The sequence below is a fragment of the Jaculus jaculus genome, chromosome 6 (genome assembly GCF_020740685.1).
Source record: "Jaculus jaculus isolate mJacJac1 chromosome 6, mJacJac1.mat.Y.cur, whole genome shotgun sequence".
In the NCBI taxonomy this organism is placed as follows: domain Eukaryota; kingdom Metazoa; phylum Chordata; class Mammalia; order Rodentia; family Dipodidae; genus Jaculus; species Jaculus jaculus.
In genome coordinates this window covers 161,692,128-161,717,927 of record NC_059107.1, presented here as the reverse complement: position 1 = coordinate 161,717,927, position 25,800 = coordinate 161,692,128, and the positions used below count along the sequence as shown (strand labels likewise).

At 52.3% G+C, this 25,800-nt stretch overlaps 1 protein-coding gene across 7 annotated transcripts in view; it reads right to left on the bottom strand.

Annotated features, from left to right (window-relative positions):
* Window positions 1–425: 425 nt before the first annotated feature.
* The window catches only part of Arhgap8 (Rho GTPase activating protein 8), a 52,628-nt gene continuing 27,253 nt past the window's right edge, over window positions 426–25,800 (bottom strand). For 3 of the 7 annotated variants that reach the window (XM_045151524.1, XM_045151525.1, XM_045151523.1), the window contains exons 4-12: window positions 23,670–23,801; window positions 22,710–22,796; window positions 17,111–17,209; window positions 13,499–13,600; window positions 6,835–6,908; window positions 6,161–6,238; window positions 5,290–5,418; window positions 3,243–3,346; window positions 426–935 (exon numbers count right to left, since the gene is read on the bottom strand). In XM_045151524.1, coding sequence (XP_045007459.1) covers window positions 750–935; window positions 3,243–3,346; window positions 5,290–5,418; window positions 6,161–6,238; window positions 6,835–6,908; window positions 13,499–13,600; window positions 17,111–17,209; window positions 22,710–22,796; window positions 23,670–23,801 — 991 coding nt within the window. In that variant the 3' untranslated portion in view covers window positions 426–749. Of the gene's footprint in view, window positions 973–3,242; window positions 3,347–5,289; window positions 5,419–6,160; window positions 6,239–6,834; window positions 6,909–13,498; window positions 13,601–17,110; window positions 17,210–22,709; window positions 22,797–23,669; window positions 23,802–25,800 lie in introns of all 7 variants that reach the window. The other 4 variants (XM_045151527.1, XM_045151528.1, XM_045151526.1 and 1 more) reach the window with 4 other exon arrangements.

The following is a 25,800-nucleotide window of genomic DNA, read 5'->3' as shown; positions in this document are numbered from 1 at the left end:
CTCTAGCCCCAGGCTGACCTGGAATTCACTCTGTAGTCTCAGGGTGGCCTCGAACTCACAGCAGTCCTCCTACCTCTGCCTCCCGAGTGCTGGGGTTCAAAGCGTGCCCCACCACGCCCAGCTTTCCAACTTCTTTTTGAGACAGGACCTCTCACTGAAACCACAGCTCACCAGTTCAGTAGACTGACCAGCTAGTATGCCCCAGGGATCCTCCAGCTCCACAGTGCTGGGATTACAGGCATGTGCCGCTCTCTATCTTTTTTTTAAGATTCCTTTATTTATTTGTTTTTATTTTGAGAGAGAGAAAGAGGTAGATAGAGAGAGAATGGGCACACCAGGGCCTTAAGCCACTGCAAATGAACTCCAAACACATGTACCACCTTGTGCATCTGGCTTACGTGGGTCCTGGGAAATAGAACGTGGGTCCTTTGGCTTTGCAGGCAAACGCCTTAACTGCTAAGCCATCTCTCCAGCCCCCCGCCCCCTTTTTTAACATGAGCATTGGGGACTGAACTCAGGTCGTTATGCTTGCATAGCAAGCACTTTACCGCCTGAGCCAATTCCCCAGCCTCCAAGTCTGGCCATTCTTACACATAGCAAGTTTACAAAGCCTATGTGCTTGGATTTCAAGGGGACATTCCCAACATGAGAAGTGTCTCTGGCTGTGGTCAGGGGACCTGGAGGTGGGACAAGTATGGAGAGGCCTGGGGCAGGTCTGTCCCTGCACACCCTCTGGGACCAGGGCCTGTCTATCTGCCTGCCTCCCGGGCACTGAAGACCTTCTCGTAGTACTCGATGAGCAGCTCGGTGAAGAGGTTCAGCGGCACCAGGGCACTCGGCGAGGCCACCCCCTGGGACGGCCAGATCAGGTTCAGCCCGAAGACGCAGGCCAAGTTGGAACTATTCATCTTGTTGAAGATGCTCTCCTGGGACACCTGGAAGAAGCCACAGCCAGGACTGGGGGTGAAGGCCCTGGCCCACATTCCATGTCGATCCCCAAGAGGAACTGGCATCGTGCTAAAACAGCTGAAGTGGGGCCCCAGCCAGTGTGGAGACCTTACGCAGCCAGCTCCCCAAAGGGAGCCTCTGTTTTCCTGTCTAGAAAAGAGACTGGCTTCGATGTTCTGGGGACCCTCCAGCTATGACCTTCCATGATCTGTCTTCTGGGGCTCCCTCCATTCCCCTTCCACGTCAGCAGATGCCCACAGAGCCAAGTGAGATGCCCTCTGACTGCCACATTATAGTTGGTGAGCTGGGCATAACTGAGGCCAGCCAGCATTTTCTGATAGACTCTTACCTCTGACTATTGGACTACCTTTCTCCCTCTCATCTCTGCGCATTGCATCCCCAGGCCTCTCTTGCCATAGGGCATGGTACCTGTATAGTGTGTTCCCCAAAAGTGCCTGTACTAACACAATGTGCCTCCCCTGCAGATGCCAGGGGTCTGTGTCCCAAAGCCGGCCCAGCATGCACATCCACATCCAGCCTCACACACCAGGGAGGAGAGCCAGGAGCAGTGACATGATAGAGGTGTGGCACAGCATGAATGCTTTGCTGAGGTCCCTATCAACCTGGCCTCAGCTCCAAAGCTGCCCTGCCCCAGGCCCAGAGCCAGGAAAGGTCATTGTACAGTTGCTTATCTTAGTGTGATGGGCCAAATGATGGCCAAGGCAAAGACATCTAACCAGAAGCTTTATCTGAAAACCTGGGGGCTTTGCAGGTATGAGAGTCTGAGCTCAGGCTCCAGGACCTGTGTTAAAAGGGGAAGGGCTGGGGCAAGTGCTCAGCAGCTAAACACACTTGCTTGTAAAGCCTGCTAGCCTGGGTTCAATTCCCCAGTGCCCTTATAAAAGCCAGACCCAAAAACTGGCCCATGTGTCTGGAGTTTGCAGCAGCAATGGGCTCTGATGGACCCATCTCTTTCTCCCTCTCTCACAAACAACTAATAAATTAAGAATATTTTTTTTAAAAAGGCAAAAGCCGGGCGTGGTGGTGCACGCCTTTAATCCCAGTATTTGGGAAGCAGAGGTAGAAGGATTGCCATGAGTTCGAGGCCACCCTGAGACTACATATTGAATTCCAGGTCAGCCTGAGCTAGAGCGAGACCCTACCTCGAAAAACCAAACCAACAACAATAGCAAAAGCAGGTATGGCATACGGGGCGACAGAGACAGGTAGACCCCTGGGGCTCACTGCCTAGCTTGGTGCATCCAGGCCACTGGGAGACCCTGCCTCAAAAAAGGTGGATGTTGCCAGGTGTGGTGGCACACACCTTTAATCCCAGCCCTCAAAAGGCAAAGGTGGGAGGATCATTGTAAGTTCAAGACCAGCCTGGACCTACAAAGAGTGCCAGGCCAGTCTGGGCTACAGTGAGATCCTATCTTGAAAAAAATACGTAATAAAAATGGTAGGGGGCTGAAGAGATGGCTTAGCGGTTAAGCACTTGCTTGTGAAGCCTAAGGACCCCCGTTCAAGGCTCAATCCCCCAGTACCCACATAAGCCAGATGCACAAAGTGGCGCATGTATCTGGAGTTTGTTTGCAGTGGCTGAAGGCCCTGGTGTGCCCATTCTCTCTCTCTCTGCCTCTTTCTCTCTCTGTCTGTCACTCTCAAATGAATAAAAGTAAATAAAAATTAAAAAAAAAAAAGTGGATGTGTTCTTGAGGACCACCACCTGAGGCTGTCCTCTGGCCTCCACATGCATCCACACACACGTGTGTGCACACCGCCCCACACATACACACATACACCTGCCCACACAAAAACAAAACTAGTCCTCAAGCCAATGACAGGCCCTTGGGAGAGAAAGTCAGCAGAGAACAGAAGGACGCGGACACAGGGGAAGGAGACACATTAGGCGACAGCCACCAGGAGCTTGGCGAGGCGGGCAGCCCCTCCCATGGGACCACCTGCTCTGTTCACAGGACCTACTGTGTGTCAGGCCCCACCTCCAGTGTCTTGGCCCAATCTGGGGACACAGGGACAGAAGAGCTTGCAAGGTCACTGATAGTGCCCGAAGGACAAGGCCCTCCAGGCCAGCATGGGGAGCAGATCAGGACGTAGCTCACTGTGCCAGGCAGGCAGGTTTGCTTCTCAGAGTGGCCCTGTGTGGCCAGAGAGGGGTGCTCCGGGGTGTGACCTCAGCCCCAGGGCAAGCATAGGGGGGGATCTGCATAGAACCTACTGCCGCGGCCAGGCCCAGACCTCAGGGCCTCCCTTCCCCGGGAGCCCGGGCCACTCACCGCATGCAGGAAGTCCGCGACGTACCGGAGGACGGCGTGGTTGGGCTCCGGGAGCTCCTGCAGGATCTGGCGGCAGCGGGTCACGCGCAGGCTGCTCTCGACACCTGCAACACCGCGGCCGCTGCCTGAGCCGCCTTGGGGCTGTGGCAACGTGGTGCCAACCCAGGCGGGCACACAGAAACCCTCTCGTGGTTACCTTCCACTTCACCTTTGTCACCTGCGAGTCAAAACTCACCAACAAAAAGCCAGGCATGGTAGTACCAGCCTATATACCCGAACGCGAGGCGGAGGCAAAGGGGTCACGGAGTCAAAGCTGGCTGGAGCGGTGGCGCACACCTTTAATTCCAGCACTCGGGAGGCTGAGGTACGAGGAGCGGCGTGAGTTCAAGGCCAACCTGGGCTGCAAAATGAATTCCAGGCTAGCCCACGCGAGGGTGAGACCCTGCTTCAAAAAAGAAACAAGGGGACAGGAGAGATGGCTTAGCCGTTAAGGCATTTGCTTGGGAAGCCTAAGGACTCAGGTTTGATTCTCCAGGACCCACATAAGCTAGATGCACACAATGGTTCACGCATTGGAGTTTGTCTGCAGTGGCTAGAGGCCCTGTGCACCCTTTTTCTTTCTCTCTCACACACATAAATAAATAAAAATCTTTTTTTTTTCAAGGTAGGGTCTCACTCTAGCCCAGGCTGACCTAGAATTAACTATGAGTCTCGTGGTGGCCTTGAACTCATGGCAATCCTCCTACCTCTGCCTCCTGAGTGCTGGGATTAAAGGCGTACGCCACCACGCCCGGCTAAAAATCTTTTTTATTTTATTATTTTTTTTTTAAGAGAAACAAACAAAGAAAGGCTGGAGAGATGGCTTGGTGGTTAAGGCACTTGCCAGCACAGCCTAACGACCAGAAGTCAATTCCCCAGTACCCACATAGAGCCAGATGCACAAAGTGGCACATGCCTCTAGAGTCTGCAATGGCTTGAGGCCCTGGCACTTCCATTCTCTCTGTCTCTCTGCTTGCAAATAAATAAAATCATTTAACCCCTTTGCCCCTTTCCCAAAAAGAGTTCAAAGCCAACCTGGGTTACAAAGTAAGTCTTGAGTTGAGACTGAGCTACATAGTGAGGTCCTGTATAAAATAATCTTTTTAAGAAAATTGTGTGGGCTGGAGAGATGGCTTATCAGTTAAGGTGCTTGCCTATGAAGCCTAAAGACCCAAGTTCAATTCCCCAGTACCCATGTAAGCCATATACATATGGTGGTACATGCATCTGGAGTTGGTTTGCAGTGGCTAGAGGCCCTGGTGCACCTGTTCTCTCTTTCACACACACACTCTCTCTCTTTCTGCCTCTTTCTCTATCTCAAGTAAAAAGTAAAATAAATGTTTTATTGTGTTTGCATGCATGAGCATGTGTGTGCATGCGTGCATGCATACGTGCATGAGTGTGCAAACACATTAGGGTTTCTTGCTGCAAATGAATGCTTGTATGACTTTAAGTGGGTGGGTGGGGAATGGAGCCCAAGCTGGCAGCTTTGCAAGCAAGTGCCTTTAACCCCAGAGATATCTCCCCAGCCTCCAGAAATATCTTCTTAAAAGGACGGAGAGCAAAGCTCGGTGGTAAAAGCTTGCCTGGCATGCGTAAGGCCCCGAGTTCCATCCCCAGTACCGCCCTTTCCCGAGAACCCTAACACAACACAGCTGCAATCACAAGGATCAGTGTGCTACAGCGACTTGGGGAGAAATACGAGAAGGCCCCCTCTCTAACGACAGAGCAGGTGGGGACCACCTCACAGCAGCCCAGGACAGACAGAGAAAGCACTAGGACCCAGATGGTATGTCCCAAATCTAGAAATGACCTCTGCTTACTGAGATGCCAGGCAGTGGCCCAGAACCTCCCTGCAGAGAGGCAGCCACAAAGGTCCCCTCTGCTGAGCTGCAGGGCCAGGTGACAGCAGAACGTGGCTGGGCAGACGCCACCTCTGTCCCTACGCGGTCTGACCCTGGGCCAGCACCAGGGACATCTTGAGGACCAAGGCCCCCTGCATACATACTGGTGATGCCGAGAATCTGCTCGTAGGCCCGGAAGGTCAGCAGTGGCTCGGGCAGCTCTCGCAGGAAGGTCTTCAGGATCACAGCAGGGATGTGTATGTCCCCATAGTCATCAAAGTTCACGGGCTTCCCTGCATGGGGACACGGCACAGCCAAGCTCCTTACTCAGCCCGAGGATGCTGCAATAAAGTGGCCCAAGGGCTCAGGGCCACATGCTCTGGGGACAATTCTATCTGGGCCTGGAAATGGGGTGTCTCGCCCGGCAGCTACCCCATCGACTTCCCTCCTGCAGGGGGCTCATGGAGGCTGTAGCAGGCTAACAGTTTCCGGAGAGGAGGTTTTGCCAGGACTGGGTGTGAACTCTGGGGTCAGGGTCATGAGTGTGAACAGGGGGCTGGGCTGGTCGACAAGTGCTGGATTTTGCACGGCACAGCCTGAAGTTTGATGAGTGAATGCGTGACAGTGGGAATGTGGAGGAATGTGGGGAATGTGGAGGGATGGACTGGGGCGCCCTTAGCTCAGATGCCATTTCTTTTTGTTTGCAGGGCCTGAGCTGCACAACATGATTTCCCCTTCACTTTTCAGAAGTGTTAAGTGAAATCATGTGTCCACCTGGTGTGAGGAGAGAAGTCTTAAGGGCAATGAGGGCTCAGGCAGTGCCTTGCTCAGTAGGTTGGGGTCTGCACTTCAGTGGAGTGGGTGGGAGTGGTGACTTCCTGGGCCGTGGCCCTGTCAGTTTCTTCTGGGGCTGGGTGGGGTGGGAGGCTATGCTGCCTCTGGTAAGGCAGATGGCTGTGGGGTGGTAACGGGGCTGTGGGCGGAGTCTGGAGCTGGAGGGCTGTGTGGTGTGGTGGGTAGAGTCTGGGGCATCACCTTGATTGAACAGCCTCTGCACCTGGCGGATGGTCTGGGCGCTGGCTGACTTCCGGAACAGACCCTCAGTGCGCAGCCCTGCAGGGAAAAGAGCCTTGGGCATCTCACAGGTCCTAGCACACTTGGGTTTCTGGAAGGTTCTATGACTGCCCCTGTTCTTCAGCTAGAGTCTAGTTCTCTGACTACAACCCCTCACCCACTCTTAGTCCCTTCTCTTCCATCTTTTCCACGTTGCTGTCATCCGTTGGTTTCCAATATCCATGATGGAAGGAAATGTGGGAAGAGACAGACCTGGGCTTCAGTCCCCTCTGCTTCCTACCAGCTGTGTGACTCTGCAGGACACCCTCAACCCAAGTTTTAGCTGCCTCATCTGTCACACAGCATGCACATCATGCATCATTTTATTAGACCTCACCACAACCCTGAGAGGCAGGCTTGATTACCACAGTGGACAGACTGGGGAATGGAGGCCCAGAGATGGTGGACAACTGCCTCGAGGTCCCACAGCTGTCACGTGTGGGAGCTGTGTGCCCGCGCCCTCTCCCCCTGGTCATCTCCCTGGATGGGTTCCAGCTCCACCAGTCCCCTGACTGTGAGGGGCTGGGATCTGAAAGAAAAGTTGCGGGGGCACCCACGCACCCTCGAGTGCCCTGGCCAGGGCTGGTTTCACTTACCTTTCTCTTTCAGGTATGTCACTGTGGCCCTCAGCACAGGCGGTATGAGTTCACCCTGGTTTTTGTCTCTGAGGCTGAGGATAGAGAAGAGAAGAGTCTGCTTATTCCTGGGTGAAGAGACCAACATAGGGCTCTGGGCTTCCCCAGGCCTGAGATCACACAGCACCATGGTGCATGCAGGGAAAACAGCCAGGAGTGTCCAAAACAACAGGCATGACAGCATCGTGCCAGAATATCACCCCTAAACAGTGCAGGGAAGACCGGGCACTGATGCTCTCCCAGGGACAGCTTCAGAGCCGGGCTTTGAGGGGTGCGTAGGAGCTGGCCAGAGGGCGAGAGAAGGAAGGGCACTCCAGGCAAGGGGCACGCAGAGGCATGAGGAGGTCTGGCTGTGAGGGCAGATCCTGGAAACCCGCACTGAGTGCTCATTCAATTTAAAAAATGTGTGACAAAAACACAAGGCCGCTGGGCATGGTGGCACACGCCTTTAATCCCAGCACCCGGGAGGCAAAGAAAGCATGTGAGTGGCCACTGCCCAGGTGACCATGTGGACCTAACATGCCGCAGAGACCTGCCAAGTCACACAGCTGAAGAGCCTGGGTCTGTAGACTCCACAGCCTGAGCTGGTCATCATTCCTGGGGTCTCTGAACAGGTGAGACAAGCTTGAGGCATTCTTGGCCTCCCTGTTTTAAAAGCAGACTTTTAAGCAGGGCCATTCAGCCTCACCTCCTCTGGCAGAAAAAAACTGGGGTTCCCCAAGGGGAGAGGCTTCTCTGGAGTCCTAAGGCCCGTGCACTTAAGGAGAAGCACTCAGTCAGCGCCTGCCGCAGGTCATGGCAGCTGGTGGGGGGAGGGGGAGGACAGGAGGGTTTGGGGGAGACAGGCATGAAATCACTGTTCTCCACAGAGCAACCCGCAATGCAGGCTCTCCTCCCCTCTAGCCCCTACTTGCCACACGAAAGACTGGCAGAGTCGGTGCAGAGAATAACAATTACCCGGGCAGGAGGGCAGATGTGCTGGGCTTGCCTCCTGTCCAGGCAGCAGGGATGCCCGGGACAGCGGTGAATGTCACCACACCATCTCCCTTCCATGCACCTTAATGGCACAGGCCAGGGTGAGGTTTCTAAGGCTGCTCAGAGCCTATTTCAACCACCCCCTGAGCTAAGGTTCCAAGTGGCACCAGCAAAAACAGTCTGGAGACAAAGAACAATTCATTTGTCCAGAGCGTGCCTGGTAAATAGCTCCTGCCTGGCGCAGGGACAGCTGTCTGTCCCCCAGGAAGGCACTGGGGATTCGTGCCACATAATTCTTGCTTGGACCTCTCCGCTGGGGAGGAGTCATTCAGCACGTGTTCTCCAGCTTCTGCATGAGAGGAATGCATAAGGACAGAGCGGCTCTCTAACACTGGGTTCCCGGAGGGGGAGGTAACCAAGATTGTGATGGTTCTGGTTGTGGGGAGCGTGGAGCAGGCCCGCTCAAGGCACCCAGTTTTTCCAGTCTCCAGCATCGTCATTTGACTTCTGAATGCATGTGCCTCCAATTCCTAAGACAGTGGGGATGGTTGCGGCTCCCATCGCTGACAAACAGGGCTCTTGTCCATAGGGTCAGCCAGGGAGGTCCTGGGTGCCGTGGGAGCTGCGCAGTGACCAAGGGTCAACTGTGTGTCACATGTGCTGTGGAGCCCATCAGACACGTTATTGTGACCCTGTCTGCACAGAAGACCAAGGCTCAGAGAGGCCGACTGTCTGAATCACACAGCCTCAGGTGAGCTGTACCCAGGGTTCAAACCACCAGATCTGACTCTAAAATCTTCCTTGTGCCCGGGTTCAAAAGGTAACTACCACAACTTGGATTTTGAGCGGGGAGTCTGCAGGAGGTGGGGTGCTAGGAGATGAAGGGGCAGCAGGGCTTGGGAGGGCTGGGGTCCGCATCTGTGCAGCAGCCACTCCTCTTTTAGGGTGGGAAATACAAGATGGCTTCATTGTGTTCACGAAGCCTGTTCGGGGGACAGCTAGCATGGGAAACTCAGCCCATTCTCTGTTGGCCTAATAGAAAGTCTGAGGTGGTGCCATTTATAAAGAAAATAAATTTCTTTTTTATAGTTCTGGAGGTGGCCAGTCTAAGCACAGGGTGCCAGCATCCACTTGGCTCCTGGTCAGGACTCTGCAGAGGAGACACTGACATGAGAGGAAGAGAAAACACGTGAGTGGCTGTCTCTCACGTCCCATGCTCCACTGGGCTCCGTACTGAGGAACTAACCAGAGATAGCAGCCCAAATCCACGCATGAGAGTGGAGTCTTGTGACCTACCTGTCTCCCACTAGGTCATACCTCCAACACCACGCCGCTAGGAATGGCTATTCCAACATACAGACTTTGGGGACGGTTCCTAGACCACAGACTGGGCTTGGAGCATGTCAAGGCGACACACGCAGCTTAGAACCAGAGCCTAAGTGCGCCCACTCCCCCACTGCCTCGCAACCCATGGAGGCAGGGAGGGACATCACTACGAAGTGTGACAGCTCACAGGTGGAAGAAAATATGTGCAAACACACCTTATAAGAAGCTCGTGTCTGGGGCTGGAGAGCTGGCAGAGTCCCCAGCAGAAATCTTGACTCAGGTTACCCGCATGAGCGCAAGCAGTGCGTTTGTTCTAAGTGATCTGTGGCACGCAATACGCTTCTGAACTTAAATCAGCAAATTTAACATTTGTGAATGAAGCTTGGCTATGAATTTTAATGACTTTCGTTCATTCACAGTCCAAACAAATTACATATCTGGTACTTTATTTAATACATTTATTGCCATTTTATTATAGTCATTGGCAATGAAAACTGCATAAAATATTAATTTGAAGAGGCAATCGCTTGGATTATCTCTCAAAGTGGTGTGCACAGAGTGTGGTTTAAAGGCTGTCGGCTGTGGCTCACAGAGCCCTCGAGATAATGAACTCTTTCTCTGTTTGTTTTCTTGTGGTGCTAGGTTGGAACCTGGGACCTCGTGCATGCTAGGTAAGTGCTCTACTAACTGAGCTACAGCCTGGCTTTATTTCTTTAATGGGCTGATTCTTAAGAGCTACAACCGGCCCTGATTAGAACTGGACCCCAGCAAAGGGACAGTCAACAGCAGCGTGCTGTCCAGTGACAACTCGGCATCGACACATCCTGAAAGCGCGCAGGTAGCATTGTCTCACAGACTGAAACCTCACCCCGCCCCGGAAAGAGGCTCTGAAAGCTCAAGAAGATTACAGAACTCCAGAGGTTATGTATATCAGCTTGCAGAACTCCAGAGGTTATGTATATAAGCTTTCAGAACTGCAGAGGTTATATATACAAGCTGACAGAACTCCAGAGGTTATATATAAAAGCTTACGGAACTGCAGAGGTTATATATACAAGCTTTCAGAACTGCAGAGGTTATATATACAAGCTTTCGGAACTGCAGAGGTTATATATACAAGCTTTCGGAACTGCAGAGGTTATATATACAAGCTGACAGAACTGCAGAGGTTATATATACAAGCTTTCGGAACTGCAGAGGTTATATATACAAGCTGACGGAACTGCAGAGGTTATATATACAAGCTTACGGAACTGCAGAGGTTATATATACAAGCTTTCGGAACTGCAGAGGTTATATATACAAGCTGACGGAACTGCAGAGGTTATATATACAAGCTGACGGAACTGCAGAGGTTATATATACAAGCTGACGGAACTGCAGAGGTTATATATACAAGCTGACGGAACTGCAGAGGTTATATATACAAGCTTACGGAACTGCAGAGGTTATATATACAAGCTTTCGGAACTGCAGAGGTTATGTATACAAGCTTACGGAACTGCAGAGGTTATATATACAAGCTGACGGAACTGCAGAGGTTATATATACAAGCTGACGGAACTGCAGAGGTTATATATACAAGCTGACGGAACTGCAGAGGTTATATATACAAGCTTACGGAACTGCAGAGGTTATATATACAAGCTTTCGGAACTGCAGAGGTTATGTATACAAGCTGACGGAACTGCAGAGGTTATATATACAAGCTTACGGAACTGCAGAGGTTATATATACAAGCTTTCGGAACTGCAGAGGTTATGTATACAAGCTTACGGAACTGCAGAGGTTATGTATACAAGCTTTCGGAACTGCAGAGGTTATGTATACAAGCTTACGGAACTGCAGAGGTTATGTATACAAGCTTACGGAACTGCAGAGGTTATGTATACAAGCTTACGGAACTGCAGAGGTTATGTATACAAGCTTACGGAACTGCAGAGGTTATGTATACAAGCTTACGGAACTGCAGAGGTTATGTATACAAGCTTACGGAACTGCAGAGGTTATGTATACAAGCTTACGGAACTGCAGAGGTTATGTATACAAGCTTACGGAACTGCAGAGGTTATGTATACAAGCTTACGGAACTGCAGAGGTTATGTATACAAGCTTACGGAACTGCAGAGGTTATGTATACAAGCTTTCGGAACTGCAGAGGTTATGTATACAAGCTTACGGAACTGCAGAGGTTATGTATACAAGCTTACGGAACTGCAGAGGTTATGTATACAAGCTTTCGGAACTGCAGAGGTTATGTATACAAGCTTACGGAACTGCAGAGGTTATATATACAAGCTTACGGAACTGCAGAGGTTATGTATACAAGCTTACGGAACTGCAGAGGTTATGTATACAAGCTTTCGGAACTGCAGAGGTTATATATACAAGCTTACGGAACTGCAGAGGTTATGTATACAAGCTTACGGAACTGCAGAGGTTATGTATACAAGCTTACGGAACTGCAGAGGTTATGTATACAAGCTTACGGAACTGCAGAGGTTATGTATACAAGCTTACGGAACTGCAGAGGTTATGTATACAAGCTTACGGAACTGCAGAGGTTATGTATACAAGCTTACGGAGCTGCAGAGGTTATGTATACAAGCTTACGGAGCTGCAGAGGTTATGTATACAAGCTTACGGAACTGCAGAGGTTATGTATACAAGCTTACGGAACTGCAGAGGTTATGTATACAAGCTTTCGGAACTGCAGAGGTTATGTATACAAGCTTACGGAACTGCAGAGGTTATATATACAAGCTTACGGAACTGCAGAGGTTATATATACAAGCTTACGGAACTGCAGAGGTTATGTATACAAGCTTTCAGAACTGCAGAGGTTATGTATACAAGCTTTCGGAACTGCAGAGGTTATATATACAAGCTTACGGAACTGCAGAGGTTATGTATACAAGCTTACGGAACTGCAGAGGTTATATATACAAGCTTACGGAACTGCAGAGGTTATGTATACAAGCTTACGGAACTGCAGAGGTTATGTATACAAGCTTACGGAACTGCAGAGGTTATGTATACAAGCTTACGGAACTGCAGAGGTTATGTATACAAGCTTACGGAACTGCAGAGGTTATGTATACAAGCTTACGGAACTGCAGAGGTTATGTATACAAGCTTACGGAACTGCAGAGGTTATGTATACAAGCTTACGGAACTGCAGAGGTTATGTATACAAGCTTACGGAACTGCAGAGGTTATGTATACAAGCTTTCGGAACTGCAGAGGTTATGTATACAAGCTTACGGAACTGCAGAGGTTATATATACAAGCTTACGGAACTGCAGAGGTTATATATACAAGCTTACGGAACTGCAGAGGTTATGTATACAAGCTTTCAGAACTGCAGAGGTTATGTATACAAGCTTACGGAACTGCAGAGGTTATATATACAAGCTTACGGAACTGCAGAGGTTATATATACAAGCTTACGGAACTGCAGAGGTTATATATACAAGCTGACGGAACTGCAGAGGTTATGTATACAAGCTTTCAGAACTGCAGAGGTTATATATACAAGCTTTCGGAACTGCAGAGGTTATATATACAAGCTTACGGAACTGCAGAGGTTATATATACAAGCTGACGGAACTGCAGAGGTTATATATACAAGCTTTCAGAACTGCAGAGGTTATATATACAAGCTTACGGAACTGCAGAGGTATAATAATATACAAGCTTACGGAACTGCAGAGGTTATATATACAAGCTTACGGAACTGCAGAGGTTATGTATACAAGCTTTCGGAACTGCAGAGGTTATGTATACAAGCTTACGGAACTGCAGAGGTATAATAATATATAAGCTTACACAGCTGGGGGAGGGGAGACTCCAGTGGATCTGTCTGCAAGCTGCACAGGACCCCCCGTGAAGCAGCTTTCCTGTCATCACCCTTGCTAATGGCCCCTTGGGAGGGGTTACGCAGGCTCCTCCCACACCCTGCAGGGTGGCTGTCACCGAGTAACCAGGTGCCACCTGCAGAGGCGGAAGGTGGCACAGTGGCTCAACATTGCCTCCTGACGAGGCATGCCCGATGTCTACTGTTGGCCAAAGCAAGTCCCATGAACATGTTTCTCTTGGGAGGTGACCACAGGGGTGCCCAGCCACAGAACTGTGGGGTGAGCTGGGGCGCACGAAACAGCAAGCACTCAGCCTCAGCGTTCTGGAACCTGGTCCCTCATCCCTCCTGCAGGGTTAAGCTCAACGCCGGAGGCAGAAGTCTGGGGAACAATCTCCCTGGACACAGAAAGGTGCCAGAGCTCCAGGGAACAGGGCGAGCCTGGGCCCTGCTGCCACACACACTTACTATTGCAGACTGACACCAAACTGCTGGGTGGGCAGAGGTGGCCGTGGCGGAGGTGTCTTGGTGGGAGGGGGAAGCTGGCCTCTCTGCAGCTTCTCGTCGTACCTGCGGACGACAGGAGAGGTCACCTCACTGGGGACAGCCCTTGGCCATAGCAGGCCTATGGACATCAGTGGAAAACCCAAGTCTCCCGGCCCTCTGGGCCCATGTGCTCCCTCTCCCTCTCATTCTCTCACACGCACGCATGCACACACGCGTGTGCACACCCCGCAGTCCTTCCACCATCTCACAGAAGACAGGAAGGTAGTCCAATCTGAAGCAAATGTTCAGTTCTCCTGCCATCCCCCAACAAGGGTGGTTCTGCCATGACCAGCCAAGAGCTCTCCTTGTGATGAGGTCAGCTCTGGGGTGGGCACAGCCACCATCTGGCCTCTGAATTTAACACAGGAGTTGGTTCACAGTTCATGATGCTGAAGGGACCTTATTCCCTCTGCTTGCCACCATGTTCCCAGCGTCTAGAGCAGGCCTCTCAGCACTGCAGAAACTCTGCGGAAACGTAGGCAGAATGAGCGAAAGGGTGCAGGAGATGAGCAGCATGGAAGCTGGGAGAGAGGCCGAGAACTCCTCTCCGAGTGGAAAGGCCTCCCGGCAGCACCTCAGCTTCCCAGACACTCGGAGCCCAGCATCTGCTCGCTCTTTCCTTCCTCCCTTCCTTTTCTATTCCCCTTACTTTCTTCCCTCCTTCCTTCCACACTCCCTTCCTTCTTTCAATCCTCCTCTCCCCTCCCTCCTTTCCTTCCTTCTTCCCACCATTCTTCCTTCCCTTTCTCCTTTCCTCCCTCCCTTTTGCAGACAGGCAAAGGTTCATGGAGGACCTATGTGCTGGGCACAGTGGGTTTGGCAGTGACCCAGCTGGAAAACAGGACACACAATGGCCATAGTCACCAGCTCACATATGGGCCACAAGCAAGGACGTACTACAAGAATGCCTCGGGCTGGAGAGATGGCTTATCGGTTAAGCGCTTGCCTGTGAAGCCTAAGGACCCCGGTTCGAGGCTCGGTTCCCCAGGTCCCACGTTAGCCAGATGCACAAGGGGGCGCACGTGTCTGGAGTTCGTTTGCAGAGGCTGGAAGCCCTGGCGCGCCCATTCTCTCTCTCTCCCTCTACCTGTCTTTCTCTCTGTGTCTATCGCTCTCAAATTAATAAATAAAAAATTAAAAAAAAAAAAAAGAATGCCTCATGTAGGAACTGACAACAGTCAGGCAGGGCCGACTGGAGGCCAAGGAAAGCCTGTGGAGAAAGAGGCTCAGTAGAGGTCCTGTGGTAGTGCAAAAGCAAGCTATTGGCGGGCCAGAGAGATGGCTTAGCGGTTAGGGCGCTTGCCTGTGAAGCCTAAGAACTCATGTTTGAATCTCCAGGTCCCAGGTAGCCAGACACATGGTGATGCAAGTGTGCAATGTTGCACACGTGCCACAAGGGGGCGCATACATCTGGAGGTTGTTCTCAGTGGCTGAAGACCCTGGCATGCCCATTGTCTGCCTATCTCTCTCTCTCACCCTCAAAATTAAAAAAAAAAAAAAAGATTAAGCTGTTGTCAGTCATTACTTGTGACACCTTTGTCCCTTACGGCAAGGGTTGATTACATCCACTTCACAGACCGGGAAACGGACACGTAGTGAGGTGGTAACGTGTCCTTGAGATGGGCACAATCTGGATCTAGACTACGGGGCCTGTCCTGCCAGTGGCCTCAGGCTGTGCACAGGCCCCTGGGTCAACTAGGCAGCTCCTGGTGAGGAAGCCTCTTTCTCCTGAACCTCTTCCCTGTGGACTCACAGGATCCAGAGCCCAGGTATCACCAGCCAGCAGCACGTTCATGCTGACTCCAAACTGCAGCTGGTGGTGGCTGGCAAGCTGGAGCCGGCTGCCTTGGGTGCCAACACTCCACCTGCTTGGTCTTGCTCATTATCTCCCCTTGTCATGAGATCAAACTATTCTCACCATGTGACCACCATGAATGTTTCCTGAGCCCTCACCAGGTCCATCCCAGCCTGGGGCGGGACTTCCCTGAGCCACAGATGACCTCAGAGTCCACTGCCATCTTCAGGGCCTAGTCCACACTTTTTCAAGGCCCCACTCCTCCTCTGCCCACGATAAGCCCCAGTTCCGTGCCCCGAACCCCTGCTGGGTGTGCGGGACCCGTCGTGCCAACAGACACACTCCAGTAGTTCAACCCACAGGTCTGCACAAGGGCCTCAAACGTTTCCTTCTGCTGGAAGCCTGTCTTCAGACAACTGTCCCCCCCTTTTCTGGCATACGTATGTGTATGTGTGTTCCTATGTGTGTGGGTACACATGTGTGCACATGCATGTGCATGCGTACAGAAGCAGAGGTCAATATTGGCTACTTTCTCAATCCCTCTCCACCTTATTTTTTTTTAATTTTTTTTATTTATTTATTTGAGAGCGACAGACACAGAGAGAAAGGCAGATAGAGGGAGAGAGAGAGAAAATGGGCGCGCCAGGGCTTCCAGCCTCTGCAAACGAACTCCAGACACGTGCGCCCCCTTGTGCATCTGGCTAACGTGGGACCTGGGGAACCGAGCCTCGAACCAGGGTCCTTAGGCTTCACAGGCGAGCGCTTAACCGCTAAGCCATCTCTCCAGCCCCCTCTCCACTTTATTTATAAAGACAGAGTCTCTCAGTCACCAGAGGTCACCATTTTGGCTAACCTCACCAGCATGCCCTGAGAATCCTCCCGTCTCTGCCTCCTCAGCACTGGGATTAGAGGCGTGCACCACCACGTCCAGCTTGTACATGTGGGGGCTGGTGATCCGAACTCAGGCCATCATACGCACTCAGCAAGCACCCTACCCACTGAGCATCTCTCCAGTCCCTAGCTATCTCTCTGAAACTGCTTCAAGAGTCACTTCCTTCCAGAAACCTTCCCAGATGACACCACCTCCAATGTTTTAGTGCCTCTTCCAGCCTCTCTCATCGCTGACTCCTGGTCCCCACTAGCCTGGAGGTGTCCTAAGGGTAGGGGTCACACTCCACTTCTCTCTATCCCACACATGACCCAGAGGAGGCTCGGCCTCTCTGTACCCTGCAAGACCTCAACTCTCTGAGGCAACGTGGGGGGACAGAGCCCTGCTCCCTTGGAGAGAAGTGCAACAGGATCCAGGCCCAGGAACCAGTGTGGACACAGGACTGCCCACCCCCACAGGCTCAGGACCACGGTGGGCATGAGCCCGCCACACCCAGGGCAGCCGACACTCGCCCAGGTGGCTGTTTCCCACGTTCCCTGCAGTGGCCCCGAGAACGTGGCGTTCCACACACGGTGTCACCTGCACACCCGAAACGTTCTGCTCATTCCCGCTCGGAGCCCGCAGCCGCCAGCGCGGGTTTCAGCTCATCGCTTAGCGCTGCCAGGTGAGCGGCGCCTCCCTCCCGGGCCCATCTCAGTGGTTCGCAGCATTCTCACGCATGTCTGTGGGGGCTGGGCATGTCTGGGCACAATCTTGCCAGACGGGTGGGGGGGGGGGTTGAGCCTCCCTCGTGGTGGGGGGAGCTGGCAGGGGTCACCGAGCTGCAGCCCTGGGAGGCCTGGGGACTCACCGCGCCACCTCCAGGGGCACGAGGAGCTGCTCGCAGGGCAGGCGCTCTCGGAGCTCGCGCAGCTGGCGGCAGTAGGTAACTTTGTTCCCGAACTTGTGACTGAGGAAGTAGAAAGCAGAGTAACGCCATCAGGTGGGGCAGGGAGGCCAGGCGGCGGGAGGCGTGCCCACGTAGAAAGCCATGCACCACCGGGGCCGCTCTTCCGGGAGACGAGCTGTGAGGCAAAGCCATCTGTGACGAATGAAGACCTGTCTCCAATTGTAATCCACAGATGAGGAGAAGCGTGGCAGTGCCAGGGAAGGCATTCTGGGATGTGGGCGGGGGGCACCACACTCAGAGCCTGACCAGATCAGCCCTACCCATCCAGTGACACCTACCTGTGGTCCCAGGCAGTGTCAGTAAAGACCCTGGAGCCAGCACTGTCGCCACCATTAACTCCACCGTCTCTCTCAAACAGAGGACAAGTTACTCAACCTTCCAGGGCCTGGGACCCTTGGTAAGGTGGGTTCTCCCTCCTAGGTAGTTAGATCAGGTGACACTATCTGCGTAAACCATTAACCAGCACATCATGACCCTGGCACTCTGCCTGCGGCGGTTACCGAGGCCCGGTTTCCTCGAGGGCGGAATCTCCTTGCGGATGTTTAGTAGGACCGAGGGCACGGCCCAGCCGCTAAGAGCCCTTCTGTGCAAGCAGGAGGACCACAGTTGGATTCTTAGCACTCAAACAAAATTAAAAACTTTAAGGGGTGCTGGAGAGATGGCTTAGTGGTTGAGTGCTTGCCTGTGAAGCCTAAGGACTCTGGTTCGAGGCTCGATTCCCCAGGACTCACGTTAGCCAGATGCACAAGGGGGCGCACGTGTCTGGAGTTCATTTGCAGTGCCTGGAAGCCCTGGTGCGTCCATTCTCTCTCTCTCTGTCTGTAGCGCTCAAATAAATAAATAAATAAAAATAAAATGTTTAAGGGCTGGAGAAGATGGCTTAGCGGTTAAGGTGCCAAGGCAAAACCAAAAGACCTAGGTTCAATTCTCAAGGACCCACGTAAGCCAGATGCACAAGGAGGTGCATGCATCTGGAGTTCATTTGCAGTGGCTGGAGGCCCTGGCGTGCCCATTCTCTCTCACCTCTTTCTCTCTCAAATAAATAAATAAATAATATATTTTAAAAGTCTTAAAATATTTTTTAAAAATATAAATCATTTAAAATAGTCACTAGGAGCTGGAGAGATGGCTCAGAAGTTAAAGGCATTTGTGTGCTAACCTTGCCGATGTGAATCTGGCCCTCCCCAGTTCCCACATAAAGGCAAATGCTAAGTGCCATGTGAGTCTGTGATTCCAATGCACCCATGGCAACAGGAGGTGGAAATAGGAGAATCTGGAGGCTTGTGATCCAGCTAGTCTGGCGCACAGTGGCAAAACACAACCATGAAAGAGACCCTGTCTCAAAGAAGGTGGAGAGAGAGGATGGACACCTCGAAGCTGTCCTCTGACTGCCACGCGTATGCCACGGCATGCACATGCCCATATGCATGCACATACACACAAGTAAATAACAAATTTACTTTAAAAAATTCTTACGGTCTGGAGCAATGGCTTAATGATCAAGGTGCTTGCCGGCAAAGCTAAAGGAGCCAGTGAGATGCACAAGGTGGTGTATGCGCGTGGCGTTCATTTGCAGTGGCTGGAAGACTTGGTGCCCATTCTCTCTATCTCCATATACATATTCCTCTCTTTCTCAAATAAATATGTAAACTATTTTTTTAAATTAGAACTCTGTCATTTCCTTTTGTGTATACTAAAGATGTGCAGCTATGAACGTAGACCAAGAGCTGCAGTGACCAGAAAAGGAGAATCACACACACATCCTTCAAAGCCAATCAGATGGTAACAGTCTACGCGATGAAGTAAGCGTTACCATGTTCTCCACGCTGTATACATCATGAAGTTAAAATTGTCCATCTTACCATGCACGTCATGACAGGAGGACCCCTGGGAGAACTGGACCTAGATCCTACTCTCAGCCAGTGGTCACTCCAGCCTGAGCTCGTGCACTGCCTCCCCCTAGCGGATGACAGTGGAGCAGACCTGGGTGCCCAGACCCCAGGCACCTGGCTTTCCCAGTCTGCAAGGAGGTTGTTGCATAGGAGGCCAGACTCTGAGTCCAGAGGAAGGGCTGGGGAGGATGGTGTGGGAGTGTCTTGGCCACCTACCCCTTGAGATTCCACGAGACCCAGGGACGGTACTTCAGCTCCAAAGATACCAGAGGTCCTCTGAGGTCTGTGAAGGTCTCTCCCTGGATCCGGTCTCTGGCCCTGCTCAGAGCCAGGTAGGCATAGGCACCGAGATACCTGCGTGCCAGGATGACTGGGGCACGTTGTACGGAACGCGAGGGCCATGGGGAAGGTGGGCAGAGCTGGGGCTAGAAGCGCGGGGTGAAGCTTGAGGCGGAGTGGGGCTGCCCACTACCATGAGCCACTGGTGGTGTGTATGTGTGCTTGTGTGAGTGGGCGTGTCACGTGAAGGGATGCAGATGAATGAACGGGAGTGGAGATGCAGGGTGTGGACACACCTGTGCCCACATGAATAGGCATGCAGGGGCGCACACTGGTGGGGCACTGAGGCACCAGAATGTGAATGAGGGGGTGTTCCACAGAACAAGTGGTCAGGGTCCTGGGACAAACATGGTTTACAACAGTACCAGTAGTCTCCCACACCCTGGGGTCAAAGCCTCAGTGGGCCAATCTGGAGGTAGGCAGGGTTGCTTTACTGAAGAGCTCCAGGTGGAGCCCCATGCCTTGCATCTTCCAGTTTCTAGAGGTGCCCACATCCCTTGGCATGTGGCTCCTACCTCCATCTTACAACCAGCCACTCGGAGTGTCTGTGCCTCTCCTCCTGACTTTGGTGGGAACAGTTATCTGTTCTGAGAACCCTAATGATCACCTTGGGTCCAGTGGGACATTTCAGGTCATCTTCCATCTTAAGCTTCTTAACTTATTCTTATCTGAAAAGCCCCCATGCTACGGGAACTGACATATTTACAAGGGATCAGGGTGTGGATGTCTCTAGAACCTTTCATTGGCCAGCCACCTCACCAGTGAAGAAGGATCTTCACTCCCAAGGGCTGCGTGTGCCTACAGAACAAGACTCAGGGACACAGCAGGGCAAGACGCGCATCTCAGCCATGGGAAGGCAGCTGGCAGGTGGGGGATGCAGGCAGGGAGAACCGCAGCTCTCCACACTGACAGTGGGCTGATGGCCTCCCAGGAGTTAGAACGCAGGGCTGGAGAGATTGCTCAGTGGTTAAAGCACTTGCCTACAAAGCCTAATGACATGGGTTCAATCCCCCAGTACCTATGTAAAGCCAGATGTGCAAAGTGGCACATGTATCTGGAGCTCGTTTGCAGTGGCTAGAGGCCTGGTACACCCACTCTCTCTCTCTCTTTTCCTCTCTTCTCTCTCTCTCCTTGCAAATAAATAAAATTAATTTATAGAAAAGCAGTTAGAAGGCAAACTGGCCATGGGAGTGTAGATGCCATGCTAGGCACACCCCAGTGCTGTCCTGGTTTCTCACCTTTACACAGATCATTGGCACCACCCTGCTGGTGGCTGTGGGCTTGAGGGAGTGACGCGTGCAAGTACCAGAGCTCTGGCCATTGCCGGTGGGTGCCCACAGATGGCAGAGAGTGAGTGCGGCAGTTTGGATGCTACATCCCCCGATAGACTCAGGTGCTTTATCAAAACTTGAATTTCCAGCTGCCTGGCTGGGAGAGGTGTGTTTGGTGAGTTCTGCCCGGGTCCCTGGGGCTTGCTAGTCCTCTGCCGTCTCGCTGGCTTGTGGTACTGGCTGTGTGGTCACGTCTCTCTGCTTGGATCTGTGAAAGGGGGCCACTTTCTTCCACCATCAGTGGAATATCCCCTGGATCTGTAGGCTTCAAATAAATCCCTTCCTCCCCTAACGTCTGTCAGAGTTACACGTTCTCCCAGCAACATGAAGCTGGCTGCGGCAGTGAGGGAGACACAGTGGGCGATGGGGCACCAGGAGGCTGCAGGGTCCACTTGTGGCATGTCCAGGGTGGGGTGACTGATCCTCGGGCATGCACCCGCCTCACACTCCAACACGCTTCCTGGAAGCCCTCCACAGTTACCCTGGCCTTCGAAGGACATCGCCCTTCTCTTTCTGAGATGCCACTGCTCACCCGAAGGCTCTCATTTCCCCTGTGCACACCTGGGCCCTCTTAGAGCCCACAAGAAGCAAGACAGAAGTGCTGGGCAGGAACCCCAACTGTGGGTCTCAGGATCTTTGCCTCCCCACACCCATCATGTGGCTGGGCACAGTTTGTGCTGGGAGCCTGTGTCCAAATGAAGGGAAAGACACAATGCCCATGGGGTCCTGGCAGAGATCTGAGGCTTCTCTGATCCCTAAAGTTCCCCAGAATGAGTCACAAATCACTTTCCAGAGGGAAATCCTAAGTCCATACATGGAGGGAGCTGACCCAAGCCTCCAGGGTTCAGGGCTGTTTGCTTGAGTGTGGTTGGGCTTGGGCCAGCTAAACACTGACCTTCCACAGAAACATCTGGCCCGTGACCTGCTCTGGGGAGGAAGCCTGGAACATTCCAGCTGTACAGCTGGGACTGAAGGCCACACCACGTGGTTTACACGAGCAGTGTGACTGAGGTCTGGTCTGAGGCAGTCTGCGTCCAGAGGGATAGAGACCGGGTCACTGACGTCCGCCACGGGGTGTTCCATGCCTACGGGATCAGTCCCAAGAAATCACCTGGGCATAGAGCCTGGCTGAACTCCTCATGCTATTGGGGGACAGGTTGCTCCAAAGCCCCTAGGACAGGGTGGGAGCCCCCTGTGCCTCCATTCCTGCCATGTGAGCTGCTGCTCATCCCCTAGGTGAACACGCCCACAGGAAAACTGCTTCTTGCGCTCTGAGAACTTGAGAGTGACTTGGGCATCTCCATACAGCTGCATCACGTGGCACTCAGGTCACAAGGGGATTTAATTTTTTTTTTAATTTATTTCACTTATTAGATAGGGGGTGGCATAAAGAGAGACTTGGAGTGACAGGGCCTTCAGTTGTTGCCAATGAACTCCAGACACATGCATCACCTTGTGCATCGGGCTTACATGGGTACTAGAAAATGGAGCCTGGGTCTTTAGGCTTCACAGGCAAGTACGTTAACTGCTAAGCTACCTCTCCATCTGTATTCTCTTTAAAAATTATTTATTTATTTATTTATCTGAGGGAGAGAAAGAGGCAGATAGAGAAAAAGAGAGGGTGCCACTAGGGCCTTCCGTTGCTGTAAATGAACTTCAGACACTTGTGCATAAGGCTTATGTGGGTCCTGGGTCCGATGGCTTTGCAGGCAAGAGCCTTATTGGCTAAGCCATCTCTTCAACCCATAAGGGGATTTAAAACACCAGTTGTAACCTCATAGCATCATGGCCAGCATTCCTGTCTATGGCCCTCTGAGGGCCAAGTGCATGGGCTAGATTGTGCGACTCTGGAAAGGCCCACAGGCAGCTCCGCAATGGAACCTCCTGGAACAGCATCCCACGAGATGGCAGTGCAGGGTCTCCTGGGAACGCGCTTACCTGATGAGTGGCCTGAATATACTCCACAGCACCTTGATGAGACTGGTGGGGTGCACTACATACAGCGCCTTAAGGTTCTTCTTGTACCTGAGGAGGGAACCGTGAGGTGCCTTCAGACCCTGGGCTCAGACACACCCTTTGCTGGAGGAAGTGGATTAAGTGGGTCATGTGATGGGCCTTAGGGTGGTCTGGCTCAGCCACTTGCTGCTCCTTCCTCTGCTTCCTGCCTGCCAGTGAGACAAGCCAGCTCCCGCTCCTGCCACCATGCCCTCCTGCCATGTCACTTCCCCCTCCAAGCTGTAAGCCACAAATACCCCTTAAGTTGCTTCTGGTCGGGTACTTTGTTCACATCAACGAGCAAGTAACTGGTACTGAGGGGGCTAAAAGGGCGTCCTAGGGGAGGGGGAATGTGGGAGAAGGTGCAGGACTCAGGTGAGCCCATCACTCCAGTGTGTGGGCAGATGTCAGTAACATGCTATTGACTTAAGTCTAACTTAACTCTCCTCGTGAAAGCACCCAGGGCCCAAAACAACGAGCACACTATTGTCTTGGCCTCTAGACATCGGGTCCCCTGGAAGGAAGCAGACTCCAAAACTGGGGCAAGAAAGACCGAAGAGGAGCCGGGAGCAGCCTGAGCCAGAAGTGAAGGACACGCTGCGGGCTGGACAGCCCTGCTCCTCAGAGCTCTGCACCGTGGGCACAGGCAGCCCCACATTGGCCATGGGTAGCCTCCAATATCTACCCAGGAACGTGGCCTTTTCCTATGTCACTACTCCCAAGCTGCTGCCCCTGACCCAGATGTCAGCTCCTCAGATAGTCTATGCGACCAGCCCCAGGGCAGGAGAGTTGGGGGATCTTACAGCTTTCTCCCAGATGGAGGCTAGCCACAACTGTCCACTCTCACAACTGACCCCTCCACCACATAGCCCTCCCCCGCTACTATGGCCCCAAAGCACGTACTTCCTGTCAAACTCCTTGTAGGCACTCTGGAGCCAGCCCAGGGACGGCTTGTTCTGGCTGTTGAGGCCGTAGTGAAAATAGACAATGGTGTAGTCGTTTTCCACGTAGTGGTCCAGCGTGTATTTCAGATACCTAGGCACAAGACACATGATGCCATTAGGGAAACCACCTGCTGCGTACCGACAGGGCTGTGCTTCCCTGAATGCCATCCCAGGGATATGCCGTGGTCACTAGGTGACCTCCCAGGTGGCTCCAGGAAGGCAGTTTGGCTTCTGAAGACCATGGGCAGGGCACCCATAGGGAGAGGCCTCTCTGAGCTGCCCCAAGACAAGTACCCTAGCAGCTACCAGGTATGGTGGTGAATGCCTTTAACCCCAGCCCTGAGAGGCTGAGGTAGGAGGGTTCAGTGTTCGAGGAGAGTTCAAGGCCATCCTGGGCTTCAGAGTGAGTTCCAAGTCAGCCTGGATGCCCGTCTACAGGGGCTCCACCAGGTCCCTGGAGGCCCCTGGTGAGAATGTTACCTCCTACATCAGCTCCTCTAGGCTCTTTTGACTCCCCAGTAGCATCAGAGAGCCCCTCTCAAAAGCAGACCCCAAAACATTTGTCAGTTGACAAAGGTTCCCTGAGGCTTGGCTGTTGTCCCCCTTCTCTAGGCATGAACTGCAGGGCCTGGCGCCTGCCCCGAGAGCTGCCTGTTGCTATCTGCCTGAGCCCACCCCATTGTCTCCGCTGCATAAAACGCTAGCCTGAGGTCACATGATCCGTGCTTTTAGCCCATCGGAGGTGAAAGCAATGTCCGTGCTGGACGTTTTCTAGAGACATGTTCGGTGTCTTCTGGTCTAAGCCATCGGTGCCATTTGAGGTCTCAGACAAGATTCACCAAGAGCCCAACTCAGGGGCCGTAAGCAGTGGACCACCAAGTCCTCTGAGGGAAGAGCCTGGGCTGCTGTCGATGCTCAATAGCTCCCAAGGATGATGTCTTGGGCATTTGTCAAATACCTCTTTCAAGAAGGAGCCACAAACCTGGGCGTGGTGGCACACGCCTTTAAGCCCAGCACTCGGGAGGCAGAGGTAGAAGGATTGCCATGAGTTCGAGGCCACCCTGAGACTACATAGGGAATTCCAGGTTAGCCTGGGCTAGAGTGAGGCTTTACCTCGAAAAACCAAAAAAGAAAAAAAACAAAAAAACAAGAACTAGGAAATACAGTTTACTCATCATCTGCGAAGAAGAATAGCCTCGACTTCTGCCCCCTTTCTGCTCAAGAGTCTCAGCGTGGTGCTCCCAGGTCGGGCACATCTGCCAGCCTGCCCCGCACAGGAAGCATTAACTTAATTGCCAGCTGTGTTTCAAAGATACTTTTTTTTTTTTTTTTACTGATACCAAAAATGGGAGCTCACATCTAACCCCAGAAAACCATGCATTTAGAGCAAGAGGGAAGCTGGTGTGGGTGTGCTAAAAGTTCGAAGGACGGGCCCGGAGAGATGGCTCAGTGGTGAAAGATGGTTGCTTGCAAAACCTGACAGCCTGGGTTCAATTCCCCAGTACCCACCTAAAGCCAGATGCACAAAATGGTGCATGTGTCTAGAGTTTGGGGTGTGTGCATCTGGAGTTCATTTGCAGTGGCAAGAGGCCCTGACATGCCCATACCTCTCTCTCTTCTTGAAAATAAATAAATAAAAATATTTTTTTAAAAAAGCAAAGTTCGAAGGAGGGTAAATAAGCCTCGGAGTGCTCCCTGTCAGTGCTAAGCACACAGGTAACTGCAAATTAGAAAATGGTGCCCTGGCCTACAGAGACACTTGCCTGTAAAGCCTAAGGACCCTGGTTCAATTCCCCACTACCCACATAAAGCCAGATGCATGAATGGGGTGTGTGCATCTGGAGTTCATTTGCAGCGGCAAGAGGCCCTGACATGCCCATTCTCTGTCTCTCTCTTTCTCTGTGTATGTGTGTGTCTGTATCTCTCTACTTACAAATAAGTAAATATTTAAAAAGAAGCCAGGCATGGTGGAGCATGCTTTAATCCCAGCACTGGGGAGGCAGAGGTAGGAGGGTCGCCGTGAGTTTGAGGGCAGCCCGAGACTACAGAGTGAATGCCAGGTCAGCTTGAGCTAGAGTGAGATGACTACC